The sequence below is a fragment of the Ciconia boyciana genome, chromosome 2, assembly GCF_034638445.1.
Source record: "Ciconia boyciana chromosome 2, ASM3463844v1, whole genome shotgun sequence".
NCBI classification, from domain to species: domain Eukaryota; kingdom Metazoa; phylum Chordata; class Aves; order Ciconiiformes; family Ciconiidae; genus Ciconia; species Ciconia boyciana.
In genome coordinates this window covers 35,668,252-35,683,581 of record NC_132935.1, presented here as the reverse complement: position 1 = coordinate 35,683,581, position 15,330 = coordinate 35,668,252, and the positions used below count along the sequence as shown (strand labels likewise).

Genomic DNA, 15,330 nt, shown 5'->3' with positions numbered 1-15,330 from the left:
TACTGCTGTCTGTTACAACAGCATGGTTTTGTCATGAATCCATACTGTGCATCCGTAACATGGCCTGAAAATCAGAACGGGCACAGTGCTACAATATGAGAAGAACATTTCCAACTCTCCTCATTCCTTTCTTATTACTGTTTATTAACTTGATCATGATGGGGAATTTAACAAGAATTAATCTATCAGTAAGTTATCCTTAGTGCTGCTGTCTCACGTGAATGCAATCTACTCTGGTTTTCTTCCCTCTAGGAGAATAAAAGTGGCAAGAAGAAACGAAAAGACGGAAACATGAAAAAAATGAAGACATTACAACTCTCTATTCTGATCCATAGAGCTAAAGTTCTGATAGCTGCAAAAAGTCTCCCAGGGCACTTTCAAATTGCTCTCCTCAGGGTTCTGCACAGCCATTACTGATTTCTTCCAGGAATCGGATTACCTCAGAAAAGAGCAGAGCCTTTACTTTTTTACATTCCCTTGGTTACCTGTTTACATGTGCTGCCATCAGCACCATGCATGGCTCTTGTAACACTCTTAGGTCTTCATTATAACAAGCAATACAGGCACATTTTATGCACCGGGGTTAAGGAAAAAACACTGAATTTGGTTTTGCCTTTTTTTTAAGGGAGGAGGAAGGGGATGAAAGGACTCAGGAAAGGGGGAGGCAGGAAAGAGAAGTTTCCTTTTTCAAAAGCATCAAAACAACACAAGTTAAAATTGTCCATTTAGATGCCAACTTGATACATCAGCTAATCTACATTGAGCCCCATTTTGGATTCAAAGAGAGAAACAAGTATCTTCTAATGGTACATCTTTATTGTGTCATTTATATGGAAGGAATTTTGCAATGCTCAAATTGGTAGAAATCGAAGGGCTAGTTTCCCTCTTCTCCAGCACAGTTTAGTTTGAAAATTAAAATGCTTTCATCTACACAAACTAACTTGTGTATCTGCTTTAAATATGTTCAGTCTGCTATATACAGAAGATAAAGCCAGATGTTCTAGATATTTTATGTCCTTAACCCCAACAAATCTATAAAAATTTGTTCTATGATCTTGAATACTCCCACTACATAAAATTTGCGTAGTTCACATTTTTTGGATACAGTATCATGTTTGCTCATTGTGTTCAGAATAATATTAGGCCATTGTATGACATTCTATTGATTCTAAGATATCTACATCCACAAGTATGCAATTAAACCTGTTTTTTTAAAGACAATGCACTGGTAATCAATAGTTTAATAAACGTAGGGAAACAAAGCAGCAGCACCCCTTTTTAGCCACTCAATTTTTTTAAGGATTTCAACATAACCACAAGTTTCTACTATGTAGAGCTCTCCAGAGCAACTATGTTGTGGGCTGAATTTTTTCAGGCTTTATCTCTGAAAATTACTGAGTAAAAATAGTTCAGCCAATTTGAAATCCAAGAATGAAAACCTATGTTTTCCTATCAGAAAAAAAAGTTGACTCTTCTGTTTTGCTTTGTTTTTCAAAAAAGCCCTTTGGCCAAATTGGCAGTGAATAAAAAGTTGAAACTGGTAGAAAGTATCTTTTACAGCAGAAAAGTCTCAGCATTCTGGTGAAAATGAATTATCATTCAACTCTGTCATAAGCCTTTTTTAAAATGGCTATGACTTTACCGTGTGTTCTCACTAGGAACACCATCTAGCCTCTAAGTACTCTGTTTAGAATATTGCACACTTGTATATGACTAAGATATACAGTGAAGAACACAGTGAAGGTGAGTGTGAATAGCATACATGGAGCTGCTCCTCTCAAAGGAGAGGGAAACAGATGGAGGTGGAGCCAAGCAACCAGTATGGCATTTATCTTTTCCTGGCTAGGAGTATAGAATGTATAGAACAGAGTATCTTCCTATATATATATGTTTTTGTTTTTTTTTTAAGAAAAAGAAAGGGTGTTTCAGAAGATATATATAGATATATATTATATTCAGATTTATCATGTGGTCCCCAGAAAAGCCCAGCAGAACATTCTGTTGACCTGAGCTAGCTGGTGCAGCCACAGCAAATATTTAAGCCATGATCAAAATATATACATGCAGTGACTCTGCATATGACAGAAGCTGTTCAGAGTCCACAGCTTAGCTGAATACCTTACCAAATATCTTTTCAGGATACAAAAGGCAAAACCTTAACACACAATTTTGGTTACAAAACCTTCCGTCAATAAACTCAAGACAGGAGAGGAGTGCTAAGTTGCACATCACTAACATGGAAATACATACCTGCAACACGTACAAATTTAAAATGTAATTCCTTTTCCACAAAAAAAAAAGAAAAAAAAAAAAAAGAAAAAGACACACAATTTCTTTCTCAGTCATCAAACCTGAAAAGGCCATTATTTTTCTGGAATGCTTTTAGTGCATATGCAACAGGAAGACAAACATTGACTACTATGACTACTTCATGTATGAAAATTAATAACAACATTCCTCTCAGTCCTCTCATGGATGACCAAAATGGAATAAAAGCAAGAGGCACGTTCATCCTGATTTGTAAGTAGAAATAGGCGCACACATCACATGTACACTTTTGCACACACACTATCTTCTGGAACTACATTTCTGTTCTTAATTACTCTTACAGGAGGAGAGGCTGCACTTACTACTAACTGTAGCTATAGAGCTGTAGCTAAACGAAGGCTGATCTCTGACAAGCAACCTCCTAAAACAGGGGGTGCACAAGTTTAAGATTCTGTTCTTACTACGTGATTAGCTGATACAGCTAAGAAACCTAGACAAGGGTAAAATGTGGGCATAATAACAATTGGTTCTCACCTTTTCTGGCTGGTCTTGAAGAGGAGTAGAGGCTTTGTAACCCAGCTGTAGCAACATTGCTTCTGCTGCATTTCTTTTAGCTATTTTCTTGTTTGGGCCTGTTCCAGTAGTAATCTCATTGCCTACTTTTACCTTCAAAAGAAAACATTGATCATAATCACAATAAATGCAAGACCCCTTAATATCACCATGTAATAATCTTGCTGACCTACCAACAAGTGTCAGGTCTTCTGATGAAGATGCAATCTTGGAAAAGCAAGAATAGAGGAGAAGGGGACTACAATACCACTTCACACAGAGGAGCTTGTTTAGATTTTTCAGAAGGTCCCCAAACGCATACTAAAGAGGCATATTTTTCTGTATCTCAGTGCACATGCAGTTTTCTCTCTCTTCCACCAGCCTCTGTACCAACCCCATTCTCCCTCTTGAGCTTCTCCCCCACTCTTGCTCCCCACTCTTTCTTAACGCGGGAAGCGCTACAGGGTCTGGACTTCCTCGTCCTTGTAGGATCATTGCCTGCAGCAGCCCCGCAGCATCATCAGGACAGTATCCAGAACAACAGGCACACAATGACCTGGGGATTTAAATGAGAGTGGTTTCTAAAGAAAGATGAAAACCATGTTTGCATTCCTCCCCCTTTGTCGCACTGCAAGGAACACGGGGGCTGGGGCTGCTTTCTTTTCTGCACTTATACCTGACAAGCTTTTCTCAAAATAGTCTTTGGAAAGAAGGCTCCTTGTTGGACCTGTGGCCTCAACTCCACAAAGGGTTTCTGACAAACAAGATGCCTTTCATAAAACTAGAAATTAAAACCTCAAAAAGAAGACAAAGTATAGACAATGGATAGCCACAAAGAGTGAGGCTCTAACTTATTCCTTGGGTTTGGTACCATTCTTGATCTCCTGAAGCTGTATGCGTCTGGTTTGTGATATTAGCACTGTCATTGCTATTCACTTATGCAATATTCATAGCTCTTTGATAGCTGTATTTCATTCTGTCCATTAAGCCATTTTATTTGCCAAATTTTCTCTTAAAATAGCATATGGTTTCAAAAGTGTGTTTAAAAAAGGAAACCAAAATAAAATAAAAATAATAAAATAGCCAAGGTGACCTGAATAAAAGAAGCCTTAGAGGTCAAAGACCTGAAACAGTCTGGAAGGAGCTTTAAAAAATTGTAAAAACAGGCATACAATTGTTAAATAAATACTAAATGTTATTTAGTAATTTATGTTATTCAATAATTATTCACTTTCCTCAAATTATCATGTATATATTTTCCTAAAAGTTTTAATTTTTCTTTACTCAAATACCTATTAATTCTACATACAAAGAAGAGGTTGTAAATAAATAATAATGATCATGAATATCCCTTCAAAGTACATATATAATTAAACACAAAGATTCAGCTACCTAAGACAGAAATATTAATAATCTTGGAATAAAAACCTTATCTTCTATGCAGTTCTGCAATCACAATTAGAAAATAGCCAATCTGCTACAAGTTTATATGCAATAAAATTGAGGGACTTTAATGGGACAAGACAAAATGATAATTTATAACATAGCTCACAATAAATCAATGTGCTGCTATTTCTCAGACCTGTAAAACTGGTTTAGCTATTATTATAACCTCTATCAAGGATTAAAGGTCTGACTACAAAGAGAAAGAGCTTTCTGAAATTAACTTTGGGAACAGAACACCAACTAATGTCATCAGAGGTTTTCTTCTGTTTATCTAGTGGTCAGGACAAGTAATTGGATCCATTTCATCACATCTAAACTTGCTCTTTGTGTGACAGATAAAAATGAACATATTATCTCTGGATATTTTACTTCCACATTCAATTAAATTAAATGAAAACATTGTTTAAGTAGTTTATACAAAGGCTTTTTATTCTGATAAGGTTTTTTGCACGTCATAATGAATCCAGTGAGACTTCCTGAAGGTGGGAGAAACAGCAGTATGATTGTAGTGTGAAAATATCACAAAGGGGTACAAATGGGGCTATGGTGTTTAAAAATATACATAATAAAGCAACTGATCTATGGAATTTCTTTGACTCTTTCTTTCACAAGTCTTCCTAGACAAGGGAATCTTCTACATATTCACTGCTTTTAAGATTTTTTATTTTATTCAAAACAAAGATTTTGCCATTACTGAGACTCCTCCAATGGAAAACAAAATTCTCAGCCCATCTTTCTAATACTGGACTGCGTTACACAGTCCTCTTCTGACGCCTCACACAACTATCTCTAACTGTGGACACTCCCACAGGGGTCTGAGCAAGGGAAAAGGGATGGTCTGTGATAGGATCACTCTTTTTCAAACACTTTAATGTAGCATAAAAAGTTGGAAATCTAAGTTTATACTCATAAATCAGATTCATCAAAAAAAGGAACCCAGTATCTTGTTTTGCTTCAGAGAGAAAAATAATAAATCATCAAGAAAGGCCACTGAGGTCCAAGGAAATGAAGATTGCTAGCCTATCTTGATAGACATGAAGGAGGGACTTAAAAGATTTAAGTGAAAACATAACTAATTTTCTGAAGAAGGAGGTGCTGGAACGTCATAAAATCTGCTTGTGATCAGAAGTGACATTTTGGTGTGGTTTGTAGACAACAAGTCAAAACATGTTCAGGTATGCTGTTCTGAATTGTTCCGGCATAAAATTACCCCTGAGTGAAAACACAAGAGAAAAGAATTCTTTCCTGTTCCTAATCTTTCTTAACCTGCCGTTGTGCTATCTAACAAAATATCACGGTTATATCAAATCTTTGTGAATGTTCTTAATTTAAAAATTAAATAAATATTAATGATCTACTGTTTCTGTATTAGGTCCAGAGCCTTTAACTGGACAGGCTAAAACATGTGATGGAAGGCCTTTTTTGTGCTATTTCAGATATGAACAAAGCCACAAAGAAACTGAAAATCTGAAAGGAGTTCTTACAAGATTTACAACACTATTTTTTTAAACCAGAATTCTTGGTAATATGGAGATATTCATACCCATATTTCAGAATACTTGTTTGTATTGTAATCCTCTGATCAACAGCAGCAAAAAAATTTTTTTTTTCAAAAAGATTAGTAAAGGTAAATAAATCATGAACTAACAGTAACATCAGGGATAAAGACAGAAACCATCAGGCGAAATAAAAATAAGAAGAGTATAAAAAAATGCAAAAGCACTACAAGAAAAACAACTAGAAGGCACATAACCTAACTGCCATTTGTTTCACCAAGTGTTAAAGAAGAAAGTTCAAACTGGCTTTCTGATACTGTATTTCATAGTCTTCTTCTATAACTGACTGTAAAGCAGAGCTAAACACAGAGGGATCCACTTCTATTATGCCACCATTTTGCTTGAGTTTAAACATAACACAGCAAGGGCGTTATCTCTAACATGACAGCAGATGATACCTGCATAACAAACTCTCGACGGCGAGGCATTCCTCTCTCTGAAAGAAGAACATACTCTGGCTCCTTCTCCTTTTTGGCCTGTTGGATCTGAGCCAGACGACTGATGGGATTCATTCCTTGACCATATTCTGGTCCAGTCTAAAACAGGTTTAAAAGAAAGAACCATTATTTCAGCATATATCCATACAACTATTATGCTGCTTCAATAAATCATTTACTAGTGCTACCTCTTCTTTAATACTCCCTTTGAGAGAATAAGAAGTAAATTTCTTCCCATCTTCTGATCATGAGACAGAAAATAAGAATCCTCAAGCTCAAAACTGCATCAAATAATATGCACCTATTGACTGCCACTGTTGCATGTAGTGTGCATATCTAGCATCTGTAAGCTACTATTACCCTCATCTATCTATGGAGGTCCTATGGGGATGGATGAATATTAGCAGATTCATCAATCAATTATATCTCATTGACCTATTTCTATGACCCTTCCCCCTAGCCCCTTAAAATAGGTTGCTACAATTCTGGAACATGCAGTACACTAGGAAGAGGTAGGATTTACATGGGGACAAAAAAGATTTGCCATATAACAAGGAAGCTGCCTCTCTCAGCCTTCCTTCTCAGCACTCTTGCCTTCCATCCTACAGTGCAACTAAAGGTGTAGAAGGTTTACTCTGTTCGTGTGTCATAGGAATTCATCCTCAAAATACTTTTACGTAGTGAAGCTAGAAAAGACAGAGAGGACTATGTCCAATAGCTAGAAGTATTGTGAATTGTGAGCCACCCACAAAGCATTTAAAATGCTTAATAGACAATAATCCTCACAATAACATGTCAAAATGTATGGTTGGTGGGGGAATTGATCTGATGGGGGAAAAACAAAAAGACTGAGAGACTGGTCTGTCCAAGATTACACAGACAGGTGAAAACCTACAGCCCTTACAAACTATCTAGTTCTGAAATCCTTTTAATACGTTATTACTCACATGGTAAATGCTCTCTCAAGCCAAATAGCTATGAAAACATTTGTTTGTAGGTCTTAAGGAGAAGAAATTAAGACCCCAAAATATTTATCTGAAGTCATATTTAACTGATTTATATAGCGTAACACAAAGAATGAACTTGCAAATGTAAATGGCATTTGAATGTAGAATAGTTTTTACGTTATTGAGATACTTCCTTTTCGTGAAGCCATTTGCAGGATAAGATCATCAGTCATGCTTGTTTGGGCTTCTCAAATAAGAACAAACAAGTGGTCCAGAACTTAAAGAGATGATCAGCAACTGAAGGCAAAGACTAGAGAGGGATATTATATTAAGAAAGCTGTGCAGCAGCTTTATAGCATAACTGCTGAAGTTGTTAGAGAAGATGTAGGTGAAAGAATTAAGACAAAGTCATGCACAAGGGCAGCTGTGTGGGCAAGGAGCCAAGCAGAGACAAAATGCAGAGCAGGCTAAATAAAGTGCAGGCCATAAGATATAGCCTCATAAATACATATACAAATAAAAAGAAGTTATTGTTGTCATTTTTTTTGATGCTCGAAACATGTGCAGGTTAAATTAAAAGAAATGGGCTCACTGAAAGGATTTCAGAAGTTTGGATATTCAAAAAATAAAACCTTCTGCATATCCAGGTTATTTTGACTATTAACATCTCTTTCTAACATGGTCAACTTTGGATAATTCAATTTAAGATTGTAATGTAAATGGTATATGGTAATATAAGATTTTTAAATTATTATACCCTTAGCATCTTTCTTGAGAAAAACTTTCCAAAATGAGAGAGACAGAGCTAATAGCTTTTTCAGATCTTGCAGCTTTAAAGCTGCATTAATGCCGATAGTTTTCCATTAAATAATTTTTTATGCTCATTTTTTTCTAGAAGTTTTTGAGAATTAGATCCCCAGAATTAGATCCCCAGGATTGAGTTCAAGCCATACTGGTATAATGCTGTCCAGCCTAACATAATGCAAGCCATGGACATGATTCAGAAAAATTGAAGATTTTTTTTTTTTTTTAACTAACAAGATGCAAATACAGAAAAAGAGATTACATTTAGCTCCTAAAGCTATATTCTGAAGCACAGGTTTTGGACATTAAGGTTTCCTGGTTTTTCCTGCAATTCTAGTCTCAAGGTTCCTGATCAGCATAGTATGGGGCAACAGTGACTCTATAAGACCAGAGAGAAAGTGAGCAACTCTCCACTGTTATTTACACTGACCTACAACGAGTATGAAAGGCTATTAATGTGTCTTTATGTATACCTAAATGACTATCCAACATGCCAGACAATAGAAAATCATGTACAAAGAGTTTAACTACTTCCTCACAAAATAGTATTTCCTAACATAAAATGAAATGTAGCAGATTTTGGCCACTTCCAAAGCCTCGTCTTCTGCACTGAACAGATGACAAGTTAATCTGATTAGTTGTTCAGTGCTCAGACTAGGTAGTGATGCTTCATAAATATATGGACAAAATGTGGCTGCTTTTGTTAGATCATTTGGAAGACTAATTACTTCAGATGACCCTTTGGTTTTGTATGAATTTAGGATGAGTAGACAAACCAGGGCTAGTCATCATAGACTGAATTGTAGAAGTAGCAATAAATCTACTGCCACCAAGAAATAAAAGCACCTTTTAAGAAGCCTGAGCTCACAAGAATCCAAAGCCTCTAAAGGAAAACTCATCAGTGCAGCAAGAAGCATACTAATATCCTCTGAGATGGGGCATGTTTTAAGGGAGGGATGGTTCAAAGTCCACAAGTCCTCCAATGGCTGGTGTCCAGTCGATTTTCTATCTGTATTTGAGAGCTAAAGAGCATTATCAAATACAGGTACATGAAACAAAAAAAGTATTGTCTTTTGGTGCTTGACAAGTGACACACTAGGCTGAGATGTCAACATACTCTTGGCCTTCTTTCAAATCTTTCAAAAATCAAAACAAATTGAAGCTGAAGCCACAAAACTCCCAAATCTAGCTCCATGAGGGAAGGAAGCTGGACTGTGCACCATTTCCCCATATATCTACTATTTCATATCTCTCTCTTCCTCTTCAAACTGGGGAAGGGGGAAAGACCAGGGAGACAACCACCATATATGCTAGTAGGGTCTCCCAGAGGAGATGATGCTAAAAATTCACATGGCTGTACAGAGCTGCTTGGAGATTTTGATCCTCCACTAGACTTGAACCAAACCCCTGAACAATTCAGTGATGTGAGCTCAGTTCTTAAGCCGAGCACCTTATAAGCCATTACGTTTGAGAATTTCACAGCATTCTCAGAATTTAAAAAAGTACAGGCATATTAGCACAGGCAAACAAATAACAGTATCAGCAGAAAATGACAAGCCTTTACTGATTTAAAATCTGAGTAACTCTGTTACTTTCTGAGCAAACATTCTTAATTCTGTCAAAGGTGGACACATACCTTCAATATTGTTTTTGGACGTTTTTTAAAGTAAAGTTTTGGCTTTTCAATCACAGGAAGAGGAGGAAGTTTCTTAAGTTCTTGTAGGACAGCCATTGCAGCACGTTTCTTTGAGAGTTTCTTACTGTTGCCTTCTCCTTCTGCAGTGAATTCTCCTACTGTAACTCGTGTAACAAAGCTCTTCATGTGAGGAGGTCCACTTTCTTTAATCACCTTTTAAATGAAAGTAACATTGAGTCAAATCACCCTACAAGAATATAACTTAATGTTTGTATACTGCAGTGTATTTACTACTAATGCAATTTTCCTGCTAATTGAAGGCATTAGATGGGTTTTCATAAAATCTGGAAAAGTATTAATGACAGTACCAGGTTTGACAACAGAAAATTAAGGCTAGTTAGATAAAGCAAATCTAACCATCATATTCAGTGTTTCACAGAAAATACTGTAGACGTATATTTTCAAAAAGATTTATACAATAACACAATACACAACAATAATGCATATTTAAACCAAGGCTGCTGACTTTTTCCTTGCAAGGTGCTTCATGTACTAAAGAAATTCAGTTCATGAAGGTACACCAGGCTTTGGCTATTCCTTTACCTAAAACATATTCAAAACTATATTTATATGGCATCACTTCAACCTGCTCATAATTTTTTTCTATTATCATTAAAACGTAGGATGTTCACACATGGTCCCAAACTTCAGTATTAAAGGTCCATATTTTTATGCTGTCCTAGCTGCAGGCAGCATGCCTGCTCTCAACTCTTACCTTGCCCAGAGTACACAACTCAGAGTGATATCCTGTACATTTGAAAGGCTGTCACAGTCTTGCCTCCACAACTCTCAGCTGTCCCTCCCAACAGTACCAAAAGGAATTATCAAAAGAGCCACCATAACTCACAAAAAAGCCAATCAGTTGTGAAAAGTTTCATTTATTCATTCCTTTCCAAACATATTCAGGATGACAATGAGAAAACCCATTTGAAGTACTTCTCCACTATTAAAAGTTACAATAATATGGAAAAAAATGAAGTTCTGAACGCTGTACCTTCCTTTAGCTCTTTTTCTGTCTTCATTTTTCCACACACACATCTCCTTTTAGGAGGCTATACTGTTAGGATGCATTCACCAGCAAATCACAGCACTACAAGTGCTAAGATAGCCATCTCTTCATGTGTGCACCATTTACTGGTCTGGATAATGTCTATGAGGAATTAGAGACCTCATTTGGGAAAAGGTTCAGTTATTTTGTTTGATGGCCGGAAACAGCTACTTAATTTAATCTTTGTTACATGTAATGTGTATAAGGAGACATTAGAGCATCTGACAGGCACCTCTTTGTCTTATCTTCAAAATCAATACAAATACACATTTTTTCAGTAGGTGAAAGTACATCAAACCATTTGTTGAAGTATAATGCCTGAGTGCAAAGGAACTGAGGTAAAGGTGCTAGGGCCTTCTTGGTGTAATAACTATATTTTTAATGGGCTGAAAACTTCAACTTTAATATTATTACAACATGTTTTGTATTAAAGTTCTTTTTATCAAGGTCATGTCCCTTGCATTATTTAGTTTTGCTGTTACACTGTAATGAGGTCTCCTTAGGCTTGTATTTCTTTTTTAAGCTCTCTTTTGTGGCAACTTCACCCAGCAAATACAATTATCACAGCATATATCAATAAAAAGACACAAAATGAAAATTAACAGCCAACTTTGTCCACATTTTCCCAGAATAAGACGACATCTGTGCCAGCATGGGATTTTTCTGTTGTAGTCCAGGAGTGTTCCCACTCTAAGATTCCAGGTAATAATTTCAGAAGTGCTTTCAAGATTGCCTCACTTGAAAGTTGCCCACTAGCGCTTCACCACGTGAGAAGGCAGCGGTGCTTTCGTGGCACTGACCCACGCTGAGCCACAGGAAGCTGCACTGCCTGCACCAGAGCTGGGACGAGCCCAGCGCCAGGATCTCCCGCTCTCGGGCACAGTTGGGCTTCATATCGGTGCTGAACACCTTAATTGCACTGCAGTGTTTCCCACTCTGTTTTCAAATTTCATACCTTAATCCATCCCTGTACATTGCTATCCAAGTATTACAATACATTGGCCGTAAGACATGGCTAAATTAACCTTACTAAGGTCCTTAATCTTTATGTGGCCTTACTAATACCATTATATAGGTGTTTCTACTTACATGCAATATAATGTATTAATAAAACATACAAGAATGTCTATACTGACCAGATGAAAAAGGACAAAATAACTTGCTTAAGAAATAATTGGTGGGTTCCTAAAATATTAGTTTTATATAAGTTTTCTCATATATATATATATATATAAATGCACAGAAATATATATATATATATATATATGAAAAAGAATGTTAATACAAAACCAGATTATATTTTCATATACATGAAAATACATTTCTTATTATAAAACTATTGTATTCTGGTGGGTTTTTCATCTTTTAAACTTTTAAGCATGTGACACAAGGTAAATAACTGCCTGGAAAACATTCAAAACTGTTTCTTTGTTAGTGTGCAAATGAAAAAAAGTCTGTGTTGTCAATGGAATGAACCCCATAGGATTCAGATGGGATCTGGATCAAGCTAAACATCCGAATTTGGTAATTTAGCAAAAAAAATATTTACCTAACAACATTTTTGGTTAACCCCAGATTTTAGATCTTTTTACTCCACATGATTTCAAACAGTTGTGCTATAAGCCTAGGGACAGAAAACACTAAAAAGAAATTCAGCCTTTGCTATCCAAGAACACTATATGCATTAGTACATTAAACTATTTCCTCAGTTGAAAGATACGACCTGTGGACCAAATCATGGCTAATTTAAAGCTGAGAATTTGATTAAGGGTGACAGTTCAATACACTTTTCTTTTTCTGTTCCACTGATTTAAAGAATAACTCCAGCAAGAGAAAACACATGGGGCCAAAACACATCTAAGGTCAAGTTACATCAAGAGTGAATTTGGCTCAACTTAATGAATCATGCTGACAAATGAAAAACAGCAGTACGATTACAACGAAAGAGCAACGCTGCTTCAATTATTAATGAGACTCCAGGTAGAAAATTCAAAAGATTATGACAAGATTAAATGGACACCAAAAAAAAAAAAAAAGAGGAAAAAAAAAGCAGGTCAACAAAAACATGTCACCTACATCCATGATTATTTAGAAGTTTTAAAATACCAATATTTTTCCATGTGCTTGTGCAGGCAGACATACCAAATTTTCCCAGTTAAAAAAAAAAAAAGTCTGTATGTTTTAGTAAAACTGGAGTAAGGAAGGGTGACCATCATGCAAAACCTGAGTGAGAGCTACTCAGTATGTCAATCATCCAATCTGAAAGCCTTAATCCCCAGGAGAGCAGGAGCCAGATGGGTGTGAAACTTCCCGCTGAGAACTTGCTCAGTCTCCCAGAGTCAGCAATTTGGTCTGTTCCTGGTTCAAAACACAGAATCTCTGCCTCATTGTGAAAAGACTGGGACACAAGAAACTGCAACTCTTTTTCCCAGCAGAACACCGGAAGTGCATGAAAGGGCAGAAAATGTGCCTGTTCAGGCACTCTGTCCCCTCATTCCTGATACTGAGAATGAAAAAAGAAATATATTATTGTATTTGCTATTCTAAAGAAAGAACACTCCAATCCAGAGAAAAATACTGAAAATAAAATGACAATCTGAAACACCCCAACATGTGCTAAAACCCAAAGCTGCTGACCTCAGTTACATCTTCTAGGTTCACCCAACTCTTTACTGACAAGTCAGAAACAAAAACCATATATGTTGCAAGAGAACCAAAAAAGGCAAGGTTTTACCATACTGTCAAGGAGGGAATAAGAAGCAAAGTGACTATTTTACAGTTATTCTAACAATTCCTATAGCAGTCAGTTTTGTATCCCTCCTTAAAAATTGTTCATTAAGAGTCCCACAAATGCCTTAGAGGAGATGCATTTTGATTTAAAAGTTGACGTATAAAGGTTAGCTAAGGATGCACCAGTGAGAAGTATGGAGTAAAGCTTGTTCTTTGTTAGAATTGAATGCTTTTATTTGAATTAACAATTTAATAGATAGAAATTCCTTAAGACTTATCCTAAAGTTCCTAGGCAATTAAAACTAGCCATATTACACAAAACAGGATAGACAGAGGAAACTCATGGGGTTCTGCATGCTCTCCCTATTTGCCACTCCTTGTGCAATTCTGAGGACATGTTTACATAGAACTTCACATATCGTTATCACCATTACTTAGCTGCATAACACAGCACTGTTGGAATATTGGCTAAAGCTTCATCAGATGAAGAAAAGGCAGATCATTTTATAGCCATCACACAAAAAAAAAAGCTAGAGAAAGCTTTGATGCCTGCCTGGAATAACACAAAACCATTTGTAAATAAAATCTTATTAGAAACATCAGATCCTGGGGATTACCCATAATTGCTTAGCAGTTTTATTGAAATATAAGCCAGTACCAAGTTCAATCAAAACTCTATTTAAGACTGTCACCTATACTTAGATTTAAAGGCAGGAAATAACACAAAACCTGTCAGGAGAGCAAGAAACTGTCTTTTTTCAATGTTGTTAACATTCTTTGGCAAGTGACACATTACACTTTTCCTGTACTAAGTATCTCTGCCTTCATTCTCTCCTTACCAAATGCTCTCCCTTAAATAAGCTGAAACACAGGAATGAAGTTAAGAAGACATTCAAAGCACTATCCCTCTTTTCTTTCCAACCTCCAAGCTATTCTGTGACCCGTAACTATTCATCTCCTTGTATTTTAGTGTATTGATTTGTATGGAACTATTCCAAATACTTTTAAATACTTACGGTAGAAAATGATGTGTGAAAACTGAAACGTTAATTATGAGCTTCCTTTTTGAAACACAGGCATGTGTTTCCATTATGTCTGATCTTATATGAGAGTTATGTTCTTTCCATGTAGCTGCAAATTGATACACCAACACCCCCAGACACCCCATTTTTATCCTCAAGATTTTACATTCTCTTAACTTTCTAATTAGTCCATATTACATAGACCATATATATGAAGCACATACGCATTTGTTATACTGAGGAATTCCTTAGTCAAGAACAATATTCTTTGTCTTTGGCTCTCTTACCTACCTTCTGAGAGATTTCTCAGATTTCTAAGGTCCAAATAGCTCATTTGACATTGGCCATTTCATGGATATGGGCCAAACATGTCAGTAAACTGCATACAGCACACTGTAAGGCACGCCACGGCATAATTTATTTTTTTGGCATGCAAATATGTGCCTAAACTTCCAAAGGAAAAAGCACTGGAGAAAATAACCATCACCAGTATAGGCACTGCCCACATCCTTCATGTATACTCAGTTTAAATGTAAAACAAAAAGCAGAAAAATAAAACTTTAAAGAGCCACTTACATTAGCATTTTCTGCATTTAAAAAAAAAATTTAAAAAAAACAGCTTGAAAGTCTGGTGGTTCCTACCACAACAACGTTAGATTTTTACAACCAGTTTGTGTAAGAACTTTCTCATCGGAAAAATTTTCCTTTTACTATCACCCACTCTCCTGTAGTTAGTTCATTGATAGCATTGGAGCTATTCCAAATATTCTTTATTACTTAAGGTAAACAAAGGTGTCAGAAGCAGGTTCATAGATAAAATCAAA

General features: G+C 36.2%; 1 protein-coding gene across 6 annotated transcripts in view; it reads right to left on the bottom strand.

Moving 5' to 3' along the window:
- The window catches only part of STAU2 (staufen double-stranded RNA binding protein 2), a 175,046-nt gene that overhangs the window by 98,842 nt on the left and 60,874 nt on the right, over positions 1 to 15,330 (bottom strand). For all 6 annotated transcript variants that reach the window (XM_072852339.1, XM_072852335.1, XM_072852341.1 and 3 more), the window contains 3 exons: positions 9,647 to 9,859; positions 6,221 to 6,358; positions 2,803 to 2,934 (listed from right to left, as the gene is read on the bottom strand). In XM_072852339.1, coding sequence (XP_072708440.1) covers positions 2,803 to 2,934; positions 6,221 to 6,358; positions 9,647 to 9,859 — 483 coding nt within the window. The remainder of the gene's footprint in view (positions 1 to 2,802; positions 2,935 to 6,220; positions 6,359 to 9,646; positions 9,860 to 15,330) is intronic.